Below are 27,758 nucleotides of genomic sequence, written 5' to 3' on the forward strand. Positions count from 1 at the left end.
CTGTTAGAAGAGCATGGTTTGTTAAAATATATTTATTTTGCTCATTCCTTGCTGTTAAATTGGAAATGTGTACTTTTTTTTTTTGAGTGTTGGGGGGGGGGGGGGGGGGGGGGGGGTAGTGTTGTTTTTTTAAATCACTTTTCAAGTGAATGTTGGCAGTGTCTAATTGGTCAATTGTATGTTGTGCTTTTTTCTTGAAATGCATCCGTATAAATTAAGTATTTTAGTATGAACAAACTGGAATCAGAAATTCAACTGGCTACATGTTTTGCTTTGACTTAGAGGGCCACATGCTCTGTGTACAGTTTTGAAAACTCTTCAAATGATGAGCTCTCATTATTTAGTGGAGACGCCTTATGCGTTTAGGACATTCTTCAGCATGTTATTGAGTACTAGTTTCAGAATCGGGAAATAAATATGCCTAGCATATATCTAGTCAACTACATATATTAAAGAAGACCTGTGTAGCTTTTGCCACAAACGGTGAGTCATAATGGCCTGATGACCTTTCACCTAGTAGTGAGTTGACATAAGAGCTCAAGTAACCCAATTTGGTCTACTTAGCTGGAATAACCTCATAGCTTCAGAAAATGGAAATATAAAGATGAACAAGTCTGTGCAGTTTTTTGTATATATTCTAATGTGTTTATTGTTTTACAAGTACGATTTATAGGCCTTTAAAATGGTGTCCTTGTTGGTGATTGTTAAACTCATTTGAATGGCTGTTGGCAATGTGTAACTGATTAGTGTGACTGATTCTACACCCTGGTAAGGTTGACTGGACAGTGCTAAAATTCAAAGACTCAATGTTCCAACATGTGTGCATATCGGGAGAAATTCAACTTCTTTGTCAATTCAAGCTTTGCCTTAAAAGTGTTTGAAAAGCAGAGCATTTTCACATTTAAGGTGGTGTAAAAAGACAGCTGGTATTGTTGAACACCCCTGTGAAGACAGAATATTTTCTAATGAATGCTAATTCGCCTCATAAACTGAAGCTGGCCAGGGTCCAGCACAATGGATTTAAAACTAAAGGCCAGCTTTGTTTCAGCCAATTGTAAGTTGAATTATTTTTGTACATTAAGGATGCTTTTTAGTGCAAAGTAGAAAACTGGTTTTGCTCAGCTCTTTATAGCATGTGGTCTCCTTGTCTAGTGATGTATGACTCTTACGAACCAGAGTTTAATTTCTGTATAATGGGTTGGAGTGCTGAGGAAATGCACAAACTGCTGGCAGAAATTAAAATAAGGCAGATGTATTTTGTAACATAGATAATTGACTGCAGAGCATATAGCAATACTTAACAAGATTTTAATGGTTTTGAAGGATGTATGTGAAATGGATTTGAGCATTCGCTGCATACTACTCTGATTTACATATGAGTGTCACAGTAGATCCTGTGAGTAAGTGAAGTTATAGGGCTGTATTTTTTATTCTGTTTTCACTAGTGCAAAGTTTACCTCTAATAGTTATAAAGCTAGCAAGAAACAGCAATGTTTTGGGTAGAATCTGTTAAAGGAACCATGGTTCTTACTGGTTTTATAACATTAACATTGTCTCCTTGTTATAAAAAAAAAAAAATAAGGGAAAAAAAGGGAAACCTTGCACGGGTGCAAACAAGGCAAATATGGCCCATAAATATTGTTTTAAGGGGCCTTTTTAAGTACGGCTTAAGTCAGTTAGTACAAGACTGTTTGCATAGGTGTTGGCTGTGAGATCTATAAGAGATAAAAAAAATAAAAAAAAACATTTTAAAAAACATGTGTTGAATTATGCTGGCTGTGGTTTCATTGACCAGTCAACATTTTTCTGTGGATTCATAACACAAACTGTGGATTTGTTAATAAACAATATATCTGCCCTGTACTCCCCTTCCTTTCAAAGCCACACAGCCACTTTTAGTCAGACGATTCGTAGAAATTAATTAATCAGAACATTAATGGATGACATCACAGATATGTTTTAAAAATGGCGAATGGTAAAGGGCAACAAAAGGAAGAAAATAAAATTTATATTTTATTAGTGCCCAGTTCAAATAAAAATCTGGATAAAAAGAAGTGCTGTACATCTGTTAAACACATTCAATCTTAAAGACTCATTCCAGGGCGCAGCTAAGATCTTGTAAGAGGGGTGTTGTGTGAGACAGAGGGAGAGGGAGTAGCTACCCCTGCAATCCAGCTGCTTGCTTTAAAAGGATCTGTAGCGGGACCGCCTCTAGCAGCACTGAGCTATGTGGGCCGCCTTCTGTGGAAAGTTTCCATGGGGGTCTGTGAATACAGATGTCACTCCATTTACAAGTTACATTTTCACACAGAATGAGCAAGACAATATCTTCTTTTGTGAGTCTGGATCCCTTTACACGGTTGTAGTTCTGACATTTAGGAAGCTGTTCTATACATTAAGATATCACAGAGCAGCTGGCTTTTAGGAAAGCGTGAAAGTTTGAGCCCAAATTTGCTGCTAAAAGTAGTGTTGTGTCTCTTGTTTAAACCTGCAAACAAGTGTGTGTTCTAAAACACACTCCTGGAAATATGGCATTGGTGAGTCTGTTTCTTACCATACAGTACTTTGTTTCTAGGGGGTTATATTTTTTTATATGGACATGTTTTTATGTAATAAATGTTCTTCAAAATATAAAGTAAGTTATCATGGTCACTTTTTCTCAGTGTTTTGTATTCACTGGAAACATTTCTAAGTATCAATTTAGTTTGATGTTTTGGATGCATTTTTCTTGTTATAGTCCCATTACCATTAAGAGTTGTTTGCTTATAGGGACAATTGTTGAGTCTCTGTTGTTGAAGTTCAGCTCAGGAGAATGTGTGTTCTGATATGCGGGTAAGACCATGCTGTCTGAGATAGTAATGTCTGAGGAAGTTGGGATGCTTCACAAGTCAATGAAATGACAATTAAAGGATATGAAGCAGAGGCTACTGATTTGTATCATTGGCTACCTCTGGGAAGAAGTCAGAACATTAATAAGGGTGTTGACTGCAAAACGATGATTGTCATCTGTAGTCACAAAGGGTGGATGCTTTCCTGGTTGCTGACTAGACACACTATCAACACAACTGTAGTGTTCAGGACTACGTGTTGAAAATATGCCCAGAATTATAAACTAGAATGTCAGACATTGTCAATTGTACCCAGAGTGTTTAATGCTGAGCACTAATCGTGTGACTTGGCATCAAACAAAGGGACACACAGGGTACAGTGATTCAATCTGGGAGTATCTGCTGTGCTCTATGTATTTAAGATAAATGTACAGTAATTATGTGGGTTGGTGTCTTTTGAGGACTGCTTGTTGCCACTAGACCATAAATAGTTCAAAGTCCTGTTAGAAAACTGAACTGACATTGAGGAAAAAATATAGAAGAATTTCATCCAGTGTCTAAAGAAAGTGGAAGCTTAAAGCAAGTATTTATGAAACAAAAACAAACAAACAAAAAAGCAACTTGGTTTTGTTTGTGCACGCATGAGAGTTCTGGTATTTGTATTCTTATGTTTATGCATTTATTTAATTTTCTTTGTTAGTATTGCTGGATCTTGGCGCTCCTGAGTGGTGCATCCAGTAAAGGAAATGTACAGAATGCTCCCTATAGCCTGGAGGTTACGAGTTTGAGGCCAGGGTGTCCTCGACTCACTGCGCATCAGCGACCCCTGTTGACTGGCCGGGCACCCGCGGACTTGCCTGTAAGCTGCCCAGAGCTGCGCTGTCCTCCGACGCTGTAGCTCTGGGTTGGCTGCAGAGTGGGGGAAAAAAAAAAAGAGGTTGGCTGACGGCACACGCTTCGGAGGACAGCTTGTGTTCGTCTTCGCCGCTCCCAAGTCAGCGCAGGGGTGGTAGCGGTGAGCTGAGCTTAAAATATACAATTTGTTATATCAGATTGGGAGAAAAACGGGGTAAAATCAATTAGCGACTACTACATTTAAAATAAGTAAGTATTGCTGGAACTTAATATTTTAAGAAATGTGTGATTCAGATTGTGATTTCAAATGGATCCTCCATTTGCTAAACTAGCTGCTTGTCACTGTTGTCCCTTAAAACACAACAGTATTAGCCATGACATGTTGTTGTTTCACTAAGGGTTGCTTATCAGTAACTGGTGCAGTCATAGCCTAATTGTTATTTGCACTGAACAGCAGAACTTAAGTCACAGCAACACTGTAGACACTATTTAAAAACTACTTGTTGCTGTTTTTTAGATTAATTTTTCTTCCTGGGGGAAAAAAGTGTGCCTAACATTGCAAGCTTACAACATTGCTTGAATAATCTCCTCCCCATATGGAAATATTGTGACTGCTGGAAAGTGATTGATTGATCAGGTATAAAACTGAGATGTGTTGTCGAATTTCAACAGCTGTCGGGTCAACTGAATTTAATCTGTTTTGTTTTCATGCAAGGATTAAGGCAGACATTGCTGACTTATTCAGGTCACACCCAGTCCTGCAATGCTACTGTAACTATAGTGCGTTGCTTTTTTGTTTGTTTTTGAAGATTCAAAAGTCAGCTGCAGTTATTTTAATTGGCCTCAATAAGGTTTTGCTTCAGTGCAAGCTACTGTATGTATCGCAAGCAGCATCAATTACGTATATGCAAACAATGAGAATATTTAAATTTTTAAACCATGTGAAATGTTTTATTCCAATGATATGGATTATCTGTAAATAAATAAATACAAATTATAGGATTTTCATTATCCAGTACTTTTAAAAAGATACAGGTCCTATAGAAAGTCTACACCCCCTTTCAAAATGTTCACCTTTTGTTGCCTTATAGCCTGGAATTAAAATGCATTATAATAGTTTTTTGTTTTTGTTTTTTTTTCATTTATCTACACTTCCTACCCCACAACTTCCAAGTGAAAAAAAAAAATCTAGAAATTTGTAGAAAATTAATCAAAATAAAAACTGAAATAGCTTGGTTAGATAAGTGTCCACCCCCCTTGTAATAGCAATACTAAATTAGCTCAGGTGTAACCAATCGTCTTCAAAATCACACACCAAGTTAAGTAGCCTCTACCGGTGTTAAATTGTAGGGATTCCCTTGATTTCTGGATAAATTCAGCAGTTCCTGTAGGTTCCTTTTGCTGGGTAGTGCATTTCAAAGCAAGACTCAACCATGAGCACCAAGGAGCTTTCAAAAGAACTCCGGGACAAAGTTGTTGAAAGGCACAGATCAGTCGATGGGTATAAAAAAATATCAAAGGCCTTGAATAGTCAAGAATAGCACGGTCAAGATAATTATTAAGAAGTGGAAGGTGTATGGCACCACCAAGACCCTGCCTAGATCAGGCCGTCCCTCCAAACTGGATGACCGAGTAAGAAGGAGACTGATCAGAGAGGCTATCAAGAGGCCATTGGCACCTTTGCAAGAGCTACAGACTTTTATGGCCAAAACTGGTCAAAGTATGCATGTGACAACAATATCCCAAGTACTCCACAAATCTGGCCTGTATTTTACTCAGGAAAGCCCACCTTGAATCCCGATTGAAGTATGCAAAAAAACACTCAGGAGATTCTGTAGCCATGTGGCAAAAAGTTTTGTGGTCTGACAAAACTAAAATGCAAACCCAACACAGCACATCACTCAGAGAACACCATCCCTACTGTGAAGCATGGTGGTGGCAGCATCATGTTATAGGGATGTTTCTCCTCAGCAGGGATTGGGGCACTTGTCAGGATAGAAGGGAAAATGAATGGAGCAAAGTACAGAGAAGTCCTTGAGGAAAACCTGCTGCCCTCAGTAACAAAGCTGAAACTGGGACAGAAGTTCACCTTTCAGCATGACAACGACCCAAAGCACATAGCCAAAGCTACACTGGAGTGGCTAAGGAACAAAAAGGTAACTGTCCCTGAGTGGCCCAGTCAGAGCCCCGACCTAAATACAGTCGAAAATTTGTGGCATCACCAACTTGACAGAGCTTGAACAGTTTTGTTAAGAAGAATGGTCAAATATTGCCTAATCTAGGTGTGTAAAGTTGGTAGAGACCTATCCCAACAGACTCACGGCTGTAATTGCTGCCAAAGGTGCTTCCACCAAGAATTAACTCAGGGGTGTGTGGAGATTTATCCAGTTATGGTCTTTCATAATTGTATTTAATATATCATCTTTTTCTCAATAAAAACTTTTTTCCCCTTACAGTGTGGAATATGGTGTGTAGATACATGGGGGGAAAAAATTTCTCATTTAAATGCATAAAACTCTGAGGCACTGACTGACACAACAAAATGTGGGAAAAAAGTTCAAGGGGGTGTAGACTTTTTATAGGCACTGTATATGTCATTGGTCATTTAGCTTAAATCGTCTAATAAGTTTTTGCTTAGTTTTGTTTCTTTGGAATAAAATACAGTTTGATATACCATATTTACTCAGATTTAAGTCGCTCTTTTTTTGACCGATATAACAATTCTAACTTGGGGAAACAACTTGGATTTGGGGTTTTTCAGTGAGGGGAACAATTTAGATTTGTGCGTGTCAATTATTGTGGTGCGCTTGAACAGAGCTACTGTACACAGCGATCACCAATACAGTAACTACTCTTCAAAAAAGCATTCTTTTTAAAAAAGCATTAAGTAACTCTTAGGTAAAGCTTTGTGAATGTGGCCTTATGTACAGTACTGTATATGAACAGTTTTTTTGTAAGTCAGTTTTCTGCAGGAAAAGGTCTCATATTTGTGGGTATCATCATGTACAACCTAAAAGATTAGACCTGGTTGATTTTTTTGTTTTTTTTTTTCTCTCCAAATTTAAGTATTTTATACCTCAGTACCTTATTGAATAACAGATTTGTATGGGTTTTTTTCTGTAGAAAATGCTTGTAACTATGTTCAGATTTTATGTGCAATAGGTAATGGAGCTAGCTTTGATAAGACGTCACATGTTACCTGAGGAGGGGGGAGGATAATTGTTAATCACAGAACATGAGACTTTGGGAGTGACCCTTAGGGTGTCTTCTGTTAGTACGGTATGTAACGATGAGGATACAAGAATGAAAAAAAAAAACCTCTGTGAATAGGACACCTGTCTAAAAGAAACATTTAACTTGCCTAAGATATGTCTCATCTAAAGATGAGATAAAATGACTTGATCACTGTTGACACTGCTGTAGCTGAACTCTTTGCTAATCCACTAAGAAGTACAGCTTAACACCCCATCTTATATTCACATAGTATGGAAAGCTGAATTATGATAAGCTTGTGCTAGCTGCGCTTGACTCATGACAATTCGTTGCATGGTAACAGTAGAATCAGATCACATTACTCTTTGATGCTCAGAGCAAAAAATGTTTAATCATTTGCATCTCATTAAAAATCTCTGCTGCATTAAAAATGTAATGCTGCAGTATATAACTATATCAATAGCCCAGGCTGGAAAACAGTCATGGTTTCAAGTTTCTGGTTCTTGCTTGTTGTTAAGCCTCTGGTGTTTTGAAAGCATTTGGTACATTCATGTGCACCTGAAAACCTAAAATAAGTGGCTATTATGTGCATGTGTAGTAGGGGCCAAAGATTTACTGGTTGGTGTCTGAAGCATCGGCATCCCAGACTGCCAACGTGACCAGGAAAGGAATGGCACCACAGTGTTAGTTAAGGAATAGCAAATGTCACATACTGCTGTCTGTCTGTGGCTGGAAACTACTGGTTACTGACATTTCGGATATACAATGGCTGCAGATGATTGTGAAATAAACCAATACATATGCACAGGAACTCTAACTCAAATTTTATGTAGGTACTAAGCAAGTTGCTTCAACCATTCCTGCACGCATGCATACCACAACCTGATATGGAATTAGATACATGTGTTCATTATTTTTTAGGTGGTGGTGCATTTACTTGCAAAAGACATTTATGTTTCGCTGTTGGATGCTAAAAGTCCATGACTGAAATGAGAGCTGGCTCAAGGGGAAATCCACTAGTAATGTCGATAATAAGTGAATGAATCATATTTTCAGTTTGTATGTTGTTGATCCTCTAAGTTGCACAGACGGATGTAAATAGCAATATAAAGTTTGTATTTGTACAGTGAGACAACAAGGTTGGTATAACACACAGGTGCTGCCACTAGGGTACCAGCAGTGGTAGCCCTAGTGTCAGATTTAATAAAGAAAGCAAGATAAAGCTAAAAATAAACTGTTAGCCACACAAGGCGAGCGCTAGCCTCATTAAAGGAGACGTCCCGATCCAAGAACCTACAACACTACGACAACCCTCTCCATACTGGTTTGGATCAACATCCCCTAAACTAACCTACTGCTGTTGCTCCCGAAGTCCTGGCCTCCCAGAGACTCTAGGTCTTTACAACAGTCCTGACTGGGCAGAGCCTTCACAGGCACCGTCTTGCAGTTGAAGGGCTCCTCGATGTAAACAAAACGCCCCTCTGTGTAGCATGGCGGTGCAGTCGCCTCGAGCTTTGGTGCAGACTCTTCTTGAGCTGTGCTCAGCCTCCCCGGGCACGCCCCCCAACCAATCCGGATCTCCCGATCAGCTCAGCACCAGGCGTGCCTACCTGCTCAATTGGTTGCATGGCAACGCGTTTCCTGTTACATGTCACAGCTGCACACTCCTGCTCAAGAACCAGCGACAGGGCCCTCCCTGGGCCAGTGGGCTACTGAGTGATGTAAAGGAATACTGAATTAAACCATGGTATGGTATAGAAGCAGGTGCAATCAACAGAGATGAAGGGTTACACTAACACTATTTCTCAGGTATCAAGAACAAGCACAATGCCTGCCAGCTGAGCAATGTAGAAAAACAAACTATTCAGAATGATGGAAAACATCAGTAAAAAAAAAAGGAGTAAAATAAATGAATCTGTATAATATTATATGTAATGTGTTTTTCATTTATACAGAAGAGTGGCTGTTTGTGATGAATAGTAAAAGCCCAGTGATGTATCCTGAGAGCTCTCACTGTAATTTCAAATATCTATTAATAGAATCTCTTGAATTAACTAAAAAGCTAACCATCAAGATGATGAAAACCCTAGAAACCTTTTATTCTACATAGCTGTACTGAAACTTGCTGGGTTTTTGTTGAACTGCTGTAGTGGTGGGTTGCTTTGGTGCAGCTGGATTGAGAGGTTATGTGCATTTAATTAAATAGCAGCCTGAGCTACACAGTGGAAAGCACTGCACTTCGAAACCCTCAGAGGGGCAATTGCTGTTGAATGTCACACAGTGGTCTAGTTTCACACCTCAAAACTGGTTAATAGTAAGCTACTGTATTTGTACAGTTTCTAAGAGTTTTTAAAGGAACCCGGATCAAACAGTAAACGAGATGAAAGGCTTTTTAAATGTGCCTTTTACATTGGAGGATGTGAATTAATGCTCTGCCTCTCTGTAATACTCTGTGCCTCACATCTTGTGAGTTTGGTATTGTGCTTTCAACCCTTTGTGGGTTGTCTGGGAGGTATAAGAATTTGCTTTTTTTGCAACAGAAGTTTACCAGGTTTGTGGTTTTTTTTTGTTTGTTTGTTTGTTGTGTTTTGTTTTTTTTTTTTCACAACTGCTGCAGCGAAAATAAAAAAAGTCAATTTATAATCCAGCAGTAACAGAGAAGGACACTATGTAATTTCCTGTTTCTGACCTTTTTGCTTCTGCAAAATAAACTTTAGGTGAAGTTTGTATGTTTTTGTTTTTTTGCAGGCAAGAGAATTGTAGAGCTGATGCTGCTGTTCTCACATGTTTGATAAGAACAAGTAATCTGTATGTTTGATAAGAAACGAATCTGCATAAAGACAAGGCTCACCTTTTAATGTTGTTCTTTCTTTATTTCCCTGTGAAGGCTGAAGAAACTTGCTCAGAGCATACTCTGAGCCAGATAATGCAGCACTAAGCGTTTGATACAGATGTGCACACAGACAAAGATTTGTTTGTTTTAGAATGTTTGCTTCCTGCAGCTTCAATTGCAATATAGTGCTCAACTTAAATATGTTTGAATGCAACAAACACTTTTTCTGTGTAGTTGAACATCAGATAGCTTATGTTTGAATGCACCAAACACTTTTTCTGTGTAGTGGAACATCAGATAGCTTTCACGATAGCTTCTGTTTTGCTCTTGCTTTGTTGGGAAAGTAACTAATTGTTAATTAATGTATTTTAGATTTATCCTTCAAGACACTTTATGGCTTTTTGTATGCTTGGTTACAAGGTGTGAGTTGAAAGGTGTAGTGACTTTGGTATACAATTTATTTATTTATAAATTAGTCTCTAAGCACACTGTTTAAGGATGTCCAAATGTTAGTAACTGAGACATACCATAGTAGTTTGGTGATATCATGTAGAACTCTGATTCCCTTGACAACAGTTGACATCCACACAACGTGTCAGAAATACAAAACAATTGTTTATTTAACGGAAGAAGGGGTGCACAACTAATCTAATATTACAGAAAGGAAAGTTTATTGGTATATATGCGTGAATAGTAATATGCAGTTCACTGATTCCATAGTCAAATGATTACAACAACCATAACATCATTAGCATACATGGTTAATATACTAATATTGAATTTGTCTTATCACGCAAAGTGTCTACTTTGCATTAGTATTTCAATACCTGTTTCTCATTGTAGTCGATCATGTAAATATGCACGAGAATTAATTAAACTTCCCATTCAGAACAGAATCCAACATTCCAGTACCTAATTTAGCAAATTAGTTTTACTGTGTTAACTTAGTTTAGATGTGATGTACCAAACTAATATCTTATCAACCTCAGTTGATTATATAGTCAAATTAACTCAGAAATGGGGCAACAATGAAATCCTCTGCATTTACGAGGCAACTCCTTTTGAGTTGCACATTTCAAACTAACAGTACATTTCTTACACACTCTAAAACAGAAAGTTATATTCTATTCCCAGAACAGTTTCCACTTGATAGAATTGGCTTCAGTTACTTTCTCGAGTCATAAAGTATTTAATATTAGACATGATGAATACTTATCGATTTCCATGTACAAACGTCAGTCTGTGTCGCTGAATACTGCAGCTTTCCAGATCTGCAGTTCCAATGTAGACGGTACCTTGCCCGTACGCATTGTATTGCTCGCAATAACCAATAGTTCCTTTTCAAATGGAGATCAGCTTGTTGCTCTCCAAGGCTTGCAGCATTATCTTTTTTGTTGGCAGTTTTCCCATTGGGAATAGTTCCGTTGATCAGACGTAACTCAGTTCAGCTAATGCGTTGCAATTGAAAAGTTGTATAGTTTGTAAGTTTTCTTGTGGTGATTCTCTCGGAATCTTCCAAAAACATAACTGACGGCTTCGCTTCAGTTTGTTTCATGCAGATACGTGGAAACCAAGACCCGCTTTCTGATTATGCACTATCCCGCTTACTGATCCAGTCTCTCATAGGACAGATGGCAGGGCCCTTCCTCAGAAGGTGATTCTAGCCATTGTTCAGAACATTGGTTCTTCCTTGCCTTCTGTGAATTCGAGCACATATGCTCCCATGACTCTGCAAATTTGTTCAGAGCAGTGTAGCATCCATTTCGTCCCTCCGAACTTCAAGTCAACTCTAGCGGGTGGACACTACTTGTGCACACCTCCTTTGCGGTCAGCACGCATGTCTGGAAGACAGCAGCACACAGCAGAAGCTCGCTTCGAAAGTCATCGGATTTTGCGATTCTCTTTTCAACCCTGTGATTGGTTAGTCTGGTTATTTTGGGCAGTGCCTGAGTTCACGTGAAGTGTTTTTCATTGGTTGTTCTCGTACCGACGCGTCCCCTTGTTCTCCATTGGTCCGCTATTTCGCCCCCTGTCGGCTGGATTTACGTCAAGGACTGGTTCTCGTCTTAGTGTCAAGGTACTCAGAATTGTCTGGAAGTTGCCCTCAGCAAAACACTACTGACGCCTAAATGACTCATTCAGTGATAGTTAGAGATAAAACACTTGTCCAGCAGTTCGTTTACAACTCTTTCTGAAAAATATTCTTTGTCAGTGGGGGAGTTTGTAACCAGACCAAGAAGACACAGAGAATGGTTTAACCCCTCTATATATTCCAATTCTGTTCCTTTCATGCACAGAATGATATGATGACCTCCCCCCCCTGATGCTACAAAGGTATATTGATATATATATTTTTTCACTAGATGTTTAGTGCAGGTGATTAAGCAAAGGCTGTTCTTTGATAAATAGGTCAGGAACCCCAGCTACAAATGTGTTGCGTCTGATGACGATGGTTTGATGTTTTTGTTTTCCTTTCTCATGGCCTTGTCTAGTTTCACAGTTCTGCATGCTGAACACAAGTTTCTTCTCATACAAATAAAACATAGTGCTTCCCCTATGGAGAACTTTCCTGACCTCATGGCTGGCCTGCCAGCTGGCAGCTCCTCTGTAGATTCCCAACAGGAGCCGATCTCACTGTTTCCCAAGCACAGGGTGTTTATACTGTACAGCACTCAGTCACGTTGCAGTGCTGCTGTAGAAAACAAAACATTCGCTGCAGAACAGTGGAACCAGGAAGGTGGAATTACCAAACTATGGGCAACCTTGTGCTGTGACTCCCACCATGAGTCGTAGAAGGCTGTTACTAAAGCCTGTAAGGTTTGTTGCGGTGCGTGCTTATTTTATCCACCTCCCTACATGTCTTTTGTCATTCAGATATTAAAAATAGCAGAATGCAGCATTTTTAAAGGGAAACGACACTTCTTGACAGATGTCATCATTCTGGTTAGGGAAGATTTGTTTAGTTTCTTAAGTGAATCTAAATTAAAATTGCATAGATCAGCAATTCACCCTAAGCACAGTGTGCTGATCTGTCACGTGTTTAGGTTTCTGGAATCACTTGTTTGACTGACCAAGTGTAGACCCCTAACTTGTAAAACATTGTGTACAACTAAAAAGGAAAATAAAAGAGAGTTTGGTCTACCCTCAGAACGATATTCACTAATTTTTGACAGGCAGATTACAATATCAAAAACAAATACTATGAGCAAGGATGTATATATCACTGATGACAGATGGAATGCACAATACTGACAAAAACACTAACACTTGCACCTGGAGCAAATAAGAACAAGGGCCTCGGACTAACAAAACTATCAAAATACAAACAACACTAATAAAGAAATAATATAATTAAAATAAGACTATCAATTTAAATCAAAACATCAAACGAATCAAATGACTAATTTAGAAAGTAATTCCCAATTATCAAAATATTGAAATGTTCAATGAAATAAGTGATCAATTGATTTACAGTCTTATAGCCAAAAGAAACAATTAAAAAGAAATAATGAGGTAATATAAAATTATAATATTAGTCTAAAATATTAAAATTAAAATGTCAGTTTAGCTTAATGAAAGAAATATAAAAGTAAGACTATTAAATCCTACCAAAATATGAAAACAAACTAATACTTAAAACAAGTTCAAATAAAATGTAGATTAAAAGAATAAAAATAAAAACAGATATTAAGTTTAATATAAAATAAATGCCAATCACAACTAATAAAAGATGGAAATACAATATTAATTAAACAGGACTAAAAAGGTGAAAAAGGATATCACTTTTGATGATAGTTAGGCCTGCCTATTCATAAAACCTGTAAGTTATCCTTGACACTACTCAAAGTCCAAACAGAAAATCCAACAACTTAAAATCAAAACAATCTCAATTCAAGCAAGTACCAACTGTCTGTAAAAGTATCAAATCAATCTACCGCTATGCAAAATCTAATACATCACTCTTCAAAACTAAAAGTAATTCAAAACCACCTTATCAATCAAACTAATTACAAACCATTTAATGATCAATAAATGTATATCATAAAACGATCAATAAGAACAAAACAAAATACAACAGACATAGAACAGTAAAATTATCAAGGCTCAAAAGTAAGGTAATGGATAAAAATATTTGCTGTATGGGGCAACTCGTCAGTTACTAGAACAGTACAAGATAGTACAAACAACTCACAATCCTTACTCTGAACCAATACAACAACTCACAATCCTGTTACTCTGAACCAATACAAACAACTCACAGTCCTGTTACTCTGAACCAATACAGACAACTCACAATCCTTACTCTGAACCAATACAAACAACTCACAATCCTGTTACTCTGAACCAATACAAACAACTCACAATCCTGTTACTCTGAACCAATATGAATAAGTAAAACACTAGCAATAAAAATGAGGTCCTAACTAATTACGAACAGTTTATACTATTACAATGTCATACCTAAAATTTATAACAAAAACATTTCTATGGTGAGCAAAATAAGCAGGAAAGAAAAACATATATCATAGCATTTACTAAAACTAATTTAATTTTAATTTAATATAACTCTATAATAATTGCCTGTGGAGGAAATGAGGACAAAATGCATACAATTCAACAACAATGATGCATATATTTAACTTTGCAAAAACAAAGGTAAGACATATAAACAATCACTTCAACTATACACTCTGTCACTACTCTCTTCCTCATACTGATGTTCTGTTTTTTCCAGTGTCACTGGGTTTCCGGTGTTGCTACGCAACCAAATGCTAACATGTGCACTCCACTGACAGCTAAGTTGTGCTTACGTACTACGCAACTTGTGCGCTAGACGTGATGTCACACCAAGCGTGTCTGTTTGCAAAATGTTAAGATGATGAAACTCTCACTGACCAGGGCGTGCTGGTCAAACTAATGTCAGAGTGAGAGGAAGGATAAGAGAGGAGAACATAAGAAAGTTTACAAACGAGAGGAAGCCATTTGGCCCATCTTGCTCGTTTGGTTGTTAGTAGCTTATTGATCCCAGAATCTCATCAAGCAGCTTCTTGAAGGATCCCAGGGTGTCAGCTTCAACAACATTACTGGGGAGTTGATTCCAGACCCTCACAATTCTCTGTTTAAAAAAGTGCCTCCTATTTTCTGTTCTGAATGCCCCCCTGTCCAATCTTCATTTGTGACCCCTGGTCCTTGTTTCTTTTTTCAAGTCAAAAAAGTCCCTTAGGTCGACAATGTCAATACCTTTTAGAATTTTGAATGCCTGAATTAGGTCGCCGCATAGTCTTCTTTGTTCAAGACTGAACAGATTCAATTCTTTTAGCCTGTCTGCATATGACATGCCTTTTAAGCCCGGAATAATTCTGGTCGCTCTTCTTTGCACCCTTTCTAGAGCAGCAATATCTTTTTTATAGCAAGGTGACCAGAACTGAACACAGTATTCAAGATGAGGTCTTACTAGTGCATTGTACAGTTTTAACATTACTTCTCTCGATTTAAATTCAACACTTTTCACAATGTATCCGAGCATCTTGTTAGCCTTTTTTATAGCTTCCCCACATTGTCTAGATGAAGACATTTCTGAGTCAACAAAAACTCCTAGGTCTTTTTCATAGATTCCTTCTCCAATGTCAGTATCTCCCATATGATATTTATAATGTACATTTTTATTTCCTGCGTGCAGTACCTTATACTTTTCATTATTAAATGTCATTTGCCATGTGTCTGCCCAGTTTTGAATCTTGTCTAGATCATTTTGAATGACCTTTGCTGCTGCAACAGTGTTTGCCACTCCTCCTATTTTTGTGTCGTCTGCAAATTTAACAAGTTTGCTTACTATACCAGAATCTAAATCATTAATGTAGATTAGGAATAGCAGAGGACCTAATACTGATCCCTGTGGTACACCACTGGTTACCACACATTCTGAGGTTTTTCCTCTAATCAGTACTTTCTGTTTTCTATATGTTAACCACTCCCTCGTCCATGTACATGCGTTTCCTTGAATCCCAACTGCATTCAGTTTGAGAATTAATCTTTTGTGTCAAAAGCTTTCTGGAAATCTAAATAAACCATGTCATGCTTTGCAATTATCCATTATCAATGTTGCATCCTCAAAAAAATCAAGCAAGTTAGTTAGACACGATCTCCCTTTCCTAAAACCATGTTGACTGTTTCCCAGGACCCTGTTACCATATAGGTAATTTTCCATTTTGGATCTTATTATAGTTTCCATAAGTTTGCATATAATAGAAGTCAGGCTTACTGGTCTGTAGTTACCTGGTTCAGTTTTGTTTCCCTTTTTGTGGATCGGTATTACGTTTGCAATTTTCCAGTCTGTCGGTATCACTCGTGTCACGAGACTGCTGCATGATCTTGGTTAGTGGTTTGTAAATAACTTCTTTCATTTCTTTGAGTACTATTGGGAGGATCTCATCTGGCCCAGGGGATTTGTTTATTTTAAGAGCTCCTAGTCCCTTTAACACTTCTGCCTCAGTTATGCTAAAGTTATTTAAAACTGGATAGGAACTGGATGGCATGTGGGGCATGTTGTCAGTATCTTCCTTTGTAAAAACTTGTGAAAAGTAATCATTTAATATATTTGCTTTTTTTTTTCTTCATCTACGATTTTGCCATTTGTATCTCTTAAACATTTAACCTCCTCTTTGAATGTTCTCTTGCTGTTGTAATATTGGAAAAACATTTTGGAATTGGTTTTAGCCCTCTTAGCAATGTTCATTTCTATTTCTCTCTTGGCCTTTCTAACTTCCTTTTTGACTTGCGTTTGCAGTTCCGTGTACTCTTTCTGTGTACTTTCTTTTTGGTCCTTTTTTAATGCTCTGTAAAGTGCCTTTTTTCGCTGAATATTTTTTTTAATTGATCTATTAAACCATTTTGGCCATTTAGTTTTACATTTAGATTTGTCTACTTTAGGGATGTAATTGTTTTGCGCCTCTAGTACTACATTTTTGAAGAACAACCATCCTTTTTCTGTGGGTGCTTTCTCTACTCCAATCTACTTCTGTTCAAAGCAGATCAATTTTAACGTAACAGTAATAAGCAATATATAGAAAATCTGCTTAAATGTGTAAAAGTTAATTAATTAGGTTAATTACCAGGCCATCTATAAATTAACAGTAAGAAAAATAACACAAGTATTACAGTTAAACTATAAAAACAGGCTACTTGGGATTGCTCAGCCATATTTACCAATCAGAAAAGTTGACAAAGATGCTTTGAATGTATATGCGCACTCTTTCTGGTTCAGGTTTAATGCTGAACTCCTGTTTCTTGTACTTACAGATTTCTTCTCTTCTCTGATCTTTAACTTGTACAAGTTTGTAGGTTCTAGGACAAATATGGAAACCTTACATGTAGTTATTTTTACAGGACAGTACTATGAGTTCTTTATTGTTGTAATACACATTTCAGTTTTCACTGTTGCATTCCTTGCAGTAAGGGCAATCTTGATCTATTGCTTGTCTTTTCTCTTAAAGCATTAAAGGTCCAATACTGGATAGGGCTCAGCTCTCTGCTATGTCCATGCTTGTTCTATTTCTCATTTCTGTTCTTAATGCATGGGGTGTCCAGGGGTTAATTCATGTAATGAAATGCCAATGTTACCTATTCCATACTGGTGGTTGAAAGGCATGCAATTAATGTCCTTGTCCCCCATAGTTTTGATATAAATGTTACCCCTTGTTTGCTTTTTAATTGAGCTTGATTAAACATTGTCTTTTTCCCATTTTTAATAAAGTAGCTGACTCTTATTTGAACCCTGTGACCACAAGCTCATTGTACTTTTTGCCAGTCACAGGTTGAATTCAGTTTGAGTTCGTTGCATGACTTTTCTTTTCCTGGGGCTGAAATCTGCTTTCCTGGGGCCTCTTCCATGCAGAGCCAGTGGTGGTCAGTTTGCTGAAGACTTAAAATGCGTACCTAGTTCTAACCTACTGCCCTACTGACCTTTAGTTGGTACCTAGAGGCTTGTGTATCTGTAGTTACAAAGTAACAAAAAATATGAAATACTTTGAATGGTTTCTGGTGAGTTACAAAATTTCAAATTATTGATCTTTCCTTGTTAACTGTACAGTGTTTCGCTGAGCAAGTGCACTGTAGTGGAGTTTTTGTTTTTTTTGTTTTTTGTTAGTTCCCACAAAACTTCCTCTGGAGCTGAAACCTCACTCTTAATAAATCCTTTTTTTCTGAGCAATGAAGTTAAGAAGGAAACCGGAAACAAAGTCTAATCCGAGGTGATCTGGGTCTGCTTTTTTTGTGTTTTGTAATTCCAAGGAGTCAAATATCAGTAATAGAATCCTTTCTCAATATAACCAGGGCTAGTGTTACAACCTTTAATTGCTTTAATTTAGGCCTTGAGGCCTGAAGGAGCCATTTTGATACATATTGTATAAATAGTATTGTATTTTCTACATGAATGATAGGGAAGGAAGGTATAAATAAAGGTGAAGATGATCTGTCCACAGCTTGTTTTAATCTGAACTCCCAGATTGGTTTGTGATTTAAGTAGTAAAGTTGTTTTATTTATATTATGTTTATGCTTTTCATTTGGCTTAACTTAAATTAAATGCCTGGAGTTGAGTCATTCGGTTCAATTTGGGTCTTTCATTTTTGTATTAGTTTCATAGTGTCTTTGTTTTAGTTTGCGTGGTTTACTGTAAAAAGGGGCATGCTCTGTTTAAAAAAGGACTGCAGTTTCTCCATGAGGCAGCTAAGGGGTTGATTTGATCAGCTTTTTATACCCTGCTTGGAGAAGCCACAGCTTGATTTTACTGGAACAGTAAATTATGAATTACCTATTCTTGGTGATCCTGGGATAACCCTTAAAACTTGGGAGTCAGTGAATTCCAGGGTGATTCCCCAGGGCTGTAAAATGATCCTATAATACATTTGTGACTTCTTCTGGCATGGTATTGGTGAATGAAATCACTGCTAAAGAAGAAGAATCACTTGCATAAAGAAGGAGAAACCCTCTAGTAAACAGTACAATATTTTGAAAAGTATGATTTTCCTATAATAACATGTTGTAACATTGCTAGTAAAATGAAAGCAGGCTCCCGACAGGTAGTAGCTTCAAGCTCTAATTCATTCTTAAGGGCTGAAAGGAAATACATGTAGGTGACTAACTCTGTCTTCTGTTTCATGTTTCTTGCAGCTGTATGACAAGATCAACACAAAGTCCTCCCCGCAGATCAGGAATCCCACAAGTGATGCCGTACAGAGAGCCAAAGAGGTGAGCTGGCCATACTCTCATTCATGCTGATGAGAACAGATAAAGTAAAACTAGCAGTGCTAATAGGGACCTTAGCACTAGTCAACATGTGATAGGAGCTCAGCTTCCACGTTCAAGTGTCGACTAACATTTTGGCCTATTATAAATATCTACATGAACTTTTTTTTTTAATTTAATTATTTAGTTGTTTGGCTCTATAGTTCTGAAATGAACACACTCATATATGTCCTTCATGTTATGTCTATTACATTATATACCCGAGACCTGTGCATCTGTCTGTTTGTCTCTGTTAAGTGGAGTTAGCTTTCCTAGAATGATATACCAGTGTTGAAAGGTTGTAAAGTTAAGTATTTAGTGGATGTATATATTATGAATGTTTTCAGATGCTCAAAGAAAACTTGAGCGTAGTAATTGCCACCAGACCCCCTTTTACTGCAGTGAAGACACAGACAGCTCAGTGAAGAATTAAAAAAATGTATTATAAAAGGATGAAATAATTTACCTGCCTCTAGAGAATAACTTTCTTTGCTGACACAGGCACTATGGTTCACTTTTGAGAATTAATTTATGTTCATTCTTAACAAATGTGGACAGCATTTTGGCAGTATTTAAGTAGTGTATTAACTAAAAAGCTCAAGTAGGTTAAATAAAGGTTATCTTGATACTACAAGTGTCCACATTTCAAATCGTGTTTTCTGTGGTGAAGCTGTTGGAATCTAGTGTATCATAAATATCTTTCTTGGAACTGAATGCTTTGACCACTCGTTGTGTGTATGTTCTCCTTTTATGTTAGTTCGTGATAGAGGTATTCTTTTGAAATGATATGAAAGAGATGGTAATTGTGTTTTTTTGCATGAAACACTCTACTTTTACAATTGTTTTCAATGTGATTGGGAAAACAGCGCGATTCATTTCTCTTATCCGGGGTGAGCCCAGTTTTTCTATTGCATGCAGTCAGATTTGTCTTTCAGTTTGCAATCACGATTCTATTGTCAGAATAAAGCATATGATGTTTGGAACATACAGTGTTAAATGCTAAAACATCTTTTATAATGCAAAGGCCGGATTCTCTGGTATTGAAGAATTGCCAGGTTATCTGAGGGAATGAGAATGAAGCTTTAATCTTAGTACTGGAAAAAAAGTCATGGCACAATCAACTTCATAAAGTTCAAATTGCATTTTTCATGTATCCATTTAAAATTATTTTCAGTAAATAAGGAAGCAAACCTTGTATATAATATACTTACTAACAGATAAAAAAAATGTTTAAAACATTTAATGTCAATTTAACAGTGATCTGCAGAAAGATTCCACATAGAACAGAACAAATATATGGTAGCTTGTGTATAGCGGTGATTTTTTTTTATTATTACAGTGCACTCCGTTTATAAGAATCAGTAATATAAAAGTCAGCTGTATATAGTGATCAAAACCACTGGGACAAAGTCATTCCTATACTATCCAATGTAAAATAATCAGCTTGTAAGAATCAAGCAATTTGCTTATAAGAATCATTTCAGGGCAAACTGAGTACATGTAATATGGTACTTGATCAAGTGCAATGATGTGTACAGCCAATAAAAGCTGTTTTTGAATTTGATCACATCTCACGTGATTAGGCATGTATGCAGCGTGGATAGTGCAGTGATGCAGGAAACACCTGCATTGTTTGTAATCAAACGTGACTGCACCACTGCATTGTGTAGTCATGTTTTTTTGTGTTCTCTGTTAGTGAAAATTTGTTTCAATAAATTGAATACACGTTCATTGAATAAATACTGAGTACAGCAGTGTTACTGTGTGATATGCATGTAGAGGAAGGGGGGTTGCGGTGTGGTGAGGGGAGGGAGGGATTGTAGAGCTTCGCATCTCCGCTTAATGAAAAACTGTGAGATTTGCATCGCAACAGAGAATAAGTAATCCACAGATGCTTAAATGCAGTGGTAGCCCTGACAGTAAAATACTGTACTATGTCATTTTAGTTCAGAGGCCTTTACATGTAACACCACACGGCAGTTAAACTAGGAACCCTCACGAGACAATCGCTTCTCAAGTATACTGTAGTAAAATAGGATTCTGCAGCCTTGAGTAAACATAATCGTGATCATATAACAAGTTGATTACCCACGAGGACTTGTTTTGATTGCTTTGATGTATTGTCCTCAGTGATTGAGCCCCATTCACATTTGTATAATATATTTAAACTGCTGATGCGCAGAGGTGCTTTAGCGAATTGTAATGTGACGTGGCCCAGGGCAGTGTAAATGATCAGGCTGGAGCCTTTATTTACAGTTTAAAACTGGTGTTGGTTTTATTTTTCTTACAGTGCAGTGGGGAAGCAACCGCTAATAAAATAAACCTTGCTTTCAGTTGGAGAACTAACTAAACAATACTTTGTGTAGTCCCTGTGCATACCGTCGGGAACTCATGCCATCTACTGGTCAACCAGTTACACTGCAGCAAACAAAGCTTTCATTCTCAACCACAGTAATCATATCAGTCCAATTTATGAATCAACCACTTATAAGAATCAAGTCATCCGGGACAGATGTGATTCTTATAAACTAAGTACCTCCTAATCTGTACTATTACCTGACCTCTGCTGTACATAACACTTTCCCTAATGGAAGACCACGGCTACTAACCAGCTCAACTAATACCAAGCTTTCAGCCCTTAATGCATCTACGCCATTGTTACTCTCCTAAGCCATTCAGTCACTGTCAACAGTCAACCTTATTAGATCTTAATATATTACACCGTGTAACAATTTTTTTTTTTTTTTTTTGTTCCTGGGTAGTAAGTGTTATTTCCTAATTGCTTATGCCTCAAAAGTATAGAAAATGGCTATTATTCCCCACAAACTTTGCTTTTGTGACCAGGACACAAAACAATGGGAAAACAGGCAAATGTGTGTCTTTTCGTTCACATAAAGTCAGAAAAAAAACAACATATGAATCCAAATTAACATGTATTTGTACTAAAGTAATACAAAAATGACTACAAAAGATTTAGAAGTGAGTAGTTTTTCGAGAGTTACGATTATACTGTAAATACAGTATAATCGTAAATCTCAAAAAACTACTCACTTATATACTCTGAATCTATAAGGGGGGGGGGGCATACTCTAGCAGATTTTGTTTACTGTGGATGTTTGTTTGTTCGTCACAGAAGAGAGTTTTTAACAAGAACTGTCAAGTTCATACTGCACAGCTGTAGCGTGTTATTAATTATGACCTGAAGGATGTAATAATGTGCATCCATTCATGCTGTGTATTCTGGGTTTTTAGTTTTGTAAAAATACATAAAAAGCTGTTGATTTGGCCATAAATTTGACAGCAATTTGTTTATTTTTTTATTTGCTAGAAATAGCTGTATTTTCTTAGCTGTACAGTATAAGCCTTGCTGTGTATTCAGGATGATTTGTTAATGGTAATTTCTACCAATTGTAGGGTGAATTTTATGGCATGCATGAATTCCCCGTAACGCTTTCTGGGGTAAATCAAGATCTCAAGTTTTCTTTTGCACTGCTTTTCCTTTCTACACTTCTCACCCACAAGCAATACTGAAATGCTTTAAAAAAAATATCTTCTGCAAGTTACTATTTTCAAAATGACCGGGGTGCACATGTATTGGTGATCACTGATGATGGGCAAAACTAACCCGACTACCTTTGACTGATTCTTCTTGATTTGGTTGACTGTATATGAGCGGGAGCCTAAGACCTGGATAAAGCTTTACTAACATGACCTGTCTTTTAGCGATTCATATCATCATTGTAGAGCTGGTAGAAAGCACTGTATAATTCACCTGTGTGTCTTCTTACACTAAGAATTCCACCGAAGACGAAGCCAGCGCAGCTTTGAAACATCTGGAATATGTAAGCTGGAGGCATTTTAAAACTTTTAACTTGTCAATGTCTTTTTAAAGCATTTTGGTATTTTATGTGGGCAGAAAAAAGACCAGTACCACGACAGTAAGAAAAAAAAGAAAAAAGTTGTTCTATATTTAAATAATGCAACACATAGCTACCTTTTTTTTTGTTACTTTTGTATCTTAACAGCCAATTAAACATTAAATAATAGACTGTCAAAGATGAGGACTATAAGGAGTGAGTCAATAAATGATCGATCCCACGTTTTACAGTGGAACCCCTCAGGAATTCAGATTGATTTCATGCTTGATCATAAATGGCTGTGGTTCGCATTTTTAATACCACTACCTTTTTTTGTGGTATTTGTGGTCATTTTAAGGTCAGATGGTGCTAGAAAACCGAGAGGGGGGGGATTATTTGCTTTCTGTTTTCTTTTTGCTCCACGTGATAGCTGAGCTTTAATAACCATCTATGCACTGTATATCTAGTACAAGTTTAAGGCTGGTTCAAACTCTGTATATTTTGCAGGTACTGGAAGAGATTTCATGTTACCCAGAGAACACTGATGCTAAAGAACTGAAGCGGATCCTCACACAGCCCCATTTTATGGTGAGTACAAGTGTATTGGGTGTGAAGTCCAGTACAGTTATGTGAGAGTTCATTTATTAAATGTCTTTTTTTACATCTATATCTTAAAAATAATTATTATGTAAGACATTGTTCCCTTTTAAATTATAATGCAGAAACGTTTAATACAGTCAATTTACATTAAAACAAATGACTATTAGACGATAGTTTCCTGATAGTTTGACAAATTTTAGCACATTTAACTTCTTATAATACGAATTCACTTAGAATTTCCTGTTTGTGCAAATTTATTTTGGCCCCCCAGGAAAAAAAAAATTAATAAAATTAATTGCCGTAGTTTTAACAGCTGAGTGTAAAGGATAGTGGGGATGTATTTCCTTGCATCCAGATTACAGCCTCTGTTCTGTATTTTAGTGCTGTTTGGGGACTACTTATTCCATGATGCATTTCGAGAAGTCTTTGTGCTCATGCAAAAACATGCATTATCCATGCAGACGAAAGTGGATGTGTTGAAAGAGGTGGATAATGCACCACCGTACAAGAAAAAGAAAGATGTTGCTGCAGATTTTAACATTCCCAGGAACACTTTGTCAACCATTCTTAAAAGCTTGGGTACAATAATAATTACTGTAACTTCAATAGGAACTGACCATATGCATTTGGCTTAGAACCCGGTAATAAGAATTGCTTATAACTTTATTTGCTGGTCCCTTGAAATTTGTATTTACAAGAATTGAATGCATTGGTTATCTTAGGAATATGGTTACTTCATACTTCACACACATACATTTTGTGTGTGTGTGTGTGTGTGTGTGTGTGTGTGTGTATTGGTACCTTCACACAGATCACCAGAAATAGGTTCTTAGTTTGAAACATGCTTTGTGGTAATTAGCTTGCAATGCCAGTGGTGCAGTGGAGAGATTTATAGTAGGGGTTATGGGTCAAAAGCTGGTGGATTCTTTAAGCTGGTCTGCGCTGCTGAATCTTGTCATTCCTTTCAAAAGCTAATTAAGTACATGTTGATTAAGGATGTTTTTTTTTTCCATTGCAATACAAAGTGTTAACCCTAATGTAAATGCAATAGTGATAACTTACAACACAAAAGAAAATAATCAATAACCAACAATGTCATCTGCGAAGCTCCTAAAAATGCAACTTTGTCTTCATTTTTATGCTACACTGTTTTTTAATGAGCACTCAGACTGGAGGGAGACAGAATTAAAGGAATTCCCTTACCAAATAACAAAACAGCACGGAGGAGAAAGGGTTACTTGTACAGCCCCGTAAAGAGTTGTGGTTGCATGGTGATGTCATCACAGCCCTCCTGCCAGACAGCAGTTTATCTCAACAGGTGGGGGAGGGGAGGGGAGGGAGGCACTGTCAGGTACAGGCTGGTGAAATCCCAGCTTGCTTGTATGACTGCTGAGTGTGCAACAGGATGAGGAGGAGGAGGAGGTGGCAGAAGGAGAAACAGATTGGAAAGTGTATGTGAAGAGAACAGGGTTGTGCAGACATCCCCATGGCCTAGGTGAGAATGCAGGGGCATTTCCAATTCCTGTAATATGGTTAGCTGTGTTAGTTCTTTGCCAGGCTTCTCGCCTCCTGTTTTTACACTAGACCTTGTTTTCTTTTTTTTTTTTTTAGTCAGCAGGGTTTTTTTGTTTTTGTACTCTTTATATAAAGTTATTTAAAGACACTATTTAATCATATGTTGTTTTGTGGCATCTTGTAAGTTGCTTTTAGGAAGTGTGAAAAAACACATTGAGGTGTAGACGAAATACTAGTGGGGAAATTAAGTACTGTAAATGTGGTGACTTAACTCAGGTGTGAGTTCTGCTCCACAGAAAGCTTTCAAGAGGGCTTTTTTGATGCCTCCTTGGGGATTTCCAACATGTTTTGTTATACAGGTAATTATAGATACACTTAAGCATATGGACAGACACATTCTGTTACTGCAGATCACTTCTCTAAAATTAGTGGCTGAGGCATGTGTACCATGATGTCCTTTTCAGCATGTGCAAGTCCAAATCCAGTATTGTCTGCATGTCTCTTGATTCCAGTACAATCATAGCTATAAGCCGGGGGAGAGCTGTGCTTTTGTATTTCAAACATTTATGCTGCAATGCATACAGATGCAGCACTCTTTATGGACTGTTTTCTAGCTACTGTATATAATTGTGTTTTTCCAAACACTTCCGACCAGACAGAGAACCGGTGAATACACCTATTGACACTATTTTTAAGGGGAGTCAGCCAGTGAGACCCATTTTTAAAACATCAGTACGTTGACATCGATGACGTTGCTCTTTTTTTCGAATTGTTGAAAGTGCTTGGGGAAATACAATCATTCCTGAAAAAATAGACCAGCCCAGCTTTGAGTCTTTCAAAAGTAGTAAAATTGGAAAAATGAAAAGAAGCAATCAAAAATTGAAATTGTAGGAGACAATTGTAGGACAGAAATTAAGTAATTTGCGTTGGTTACGCTATGTTTGAAATATGTGTCTACACCTTTAAATTTCAGGCTTGAATAAAATTGTTCCTAACCCAGTGTTGGCTCGAATTCAGTCTCTCTTGTCTATGCTGTACTTTTGTTTGAAGACTGCAGCAGGGTCATATATCAGATACAGTAGCCTTCTTTACCCCTCTCCTAAAACGAGCCCATCTGGGAGCCAGCCTGCTTATCTGACTGCTAGGATTCAATCTCTTTAGAATATATATGTGTGTCATCTATCAACATATAGTGCTTGGGCTGCACTTGCTTTAGTGTAAGAGAGGTAAACCCATTCCTAGCTCAGCAGGACACTTGAGGAGGGCACCTTTTAGGAGTGATCACTGGCGCATTCCTCCTTGTGTCTGGGACAGGAGGAGAGGGGATATCACTGAGCAGGCTGCTTGCCAAATGCTGCTGGATAAGGGCTCACATTGATTCATTTGTTGGCTCCTGGCAGAGTCCTGTAACTTCCTGTGACCAGACTGACTGTAATTCATTAATCAATCTACTCTCAGAACATATTAGCTCAGCTGGAGACTTTTAAACGACAGTGGCTAGTTACATGGAATACATTGTGAAATTACCTTGGTTTTCTTCGAACATGTTAGTCAATACTTTAGATAAGGGAAACTTATGGTTAAGTGTATTGCTAAAACTGCAGAAGCTTTATGCAGCTGGCTGTGGAGGACTTTCCATGAAGAGGAAGTGGTGGGAAAGTTGATATATTGTCTGAAATAGCACAAGATGCAAAGGGGCTTGTTGTCGAACAAAGACATACTGTTTGTGAGAAATGTTGCGAGTTCCTCTCAAATTCACTGGATAACAAAAAGAAATAACCAGGACTACAACACAATATGGCTAGATAAAGGCTTTGTGTTTCTACTTTGTTAATGTCAAACTTTAACGTGCAACCCCAATGGAGTGTTACCTTGTGGAAAATGAAAATTAATTTGCAATATCTTGATGTGTATTTTGAAGTATTTTTTATAGACCTGCAATACCGTGCTAACCTTAATATCACGGTATAGAGTACATCATGCAAGTTATCAAACAAAGGCTCAAAAGAAGAAAGAGTAATGAAAATCACTTAAATTACCGTAATTAACAAAACTAAAACCAACAAAACACACTTCCTTTCATGGAATGATTTAAACATTTGGTATTTTAGTATTTTACTATGCCAAATAACTTGGTATGTTTCTTTTTTGTAACTATCAGAATAATAATAAAAAAAAAAAAACTAAAGTTGTACACTCTCAATGTTGTTCTATAACAGTATTAACATCTATTATTTGCTCAAAATGACGCGGTGCTGTAGTTTGTATTTTAACATATAAAATTAAATAAACAAACAAACAAATAAATAAATACTTTGTTTAGCTGATGGCAAGTAGAATTGGGGAATGATCGGTCTTTTGCTTAAAACACAAACATGTACCCGTACAGGTTATTATAGAGCAGAGATGAGTCGTTTATTTTTTCAACCAGATAAATAAAATATGCGTAGCAAAAAAAAAATGTATTTTAATACTAGAACTTGTGATTGGATTTACATTTACCACATTGCACAAGTAAGCTTCCAATCATGATTATTACACATGTGGAGTTTGAAAAAAAAAAAAAAAAGAAAAAGATTTCTTCACTTACCTAAGACAATTGGAATACCGTTACAACTAGTTTAAACAAAACTATGTTGATAATAAGTTGGCTATCCTGCTGCAGTCGCAGGTCTGTGCTAGGTTTGTTTGAGACATTGGTCGTGTTCTTATAGTGCAGATTTCCGCAGTTCTGCACAGTGCTGCACGGAACCTCAGAGATGTAATGTAGACGT

At 37.3% G+C, this 27,758-nt stretch overlaps 1 protein-coding gene across 1 annotated transcript in view; it reads left to right on the forward strand.

Moving 5' to 3' along the window:
* Positions 1–27,758, forward strand: part of LOC121321066 (peripheral plasma membrane protein CASK-like) — a 198,376-nt gene that overhangs the window by 147,168 nt on the left and 23,450 nt on the right. The window contains exons 13-14 of the mRNA XM_041259976.1: positions 18,899–18,976; positions 23,377–23,457. Of these exons, the coding sequence (XP_041115910.1) occupies positions 18,899–18,976; positions 23,377–23,457 (159 nt within the window). The remainder of the gene's footprint in view (positions 1–18,898; positions 18,977–23,376; positions 23,458–27,758) is intronic.

Source organism: Polyodon spathula, chromosome 9 (genome assembly GCF_017654505.1).
Source record: "Polyodon spathula isolate WHYD16114869_AA chromosome 9, ASM1765450v1, whole genome shotgun sequence".
Lineage (NCBI taxonomy): Eukaryota > Metazoa > Chordata > Actinopteri > Acipenseriformes > Polyodontidae > Polyodon > Polyodon spathula.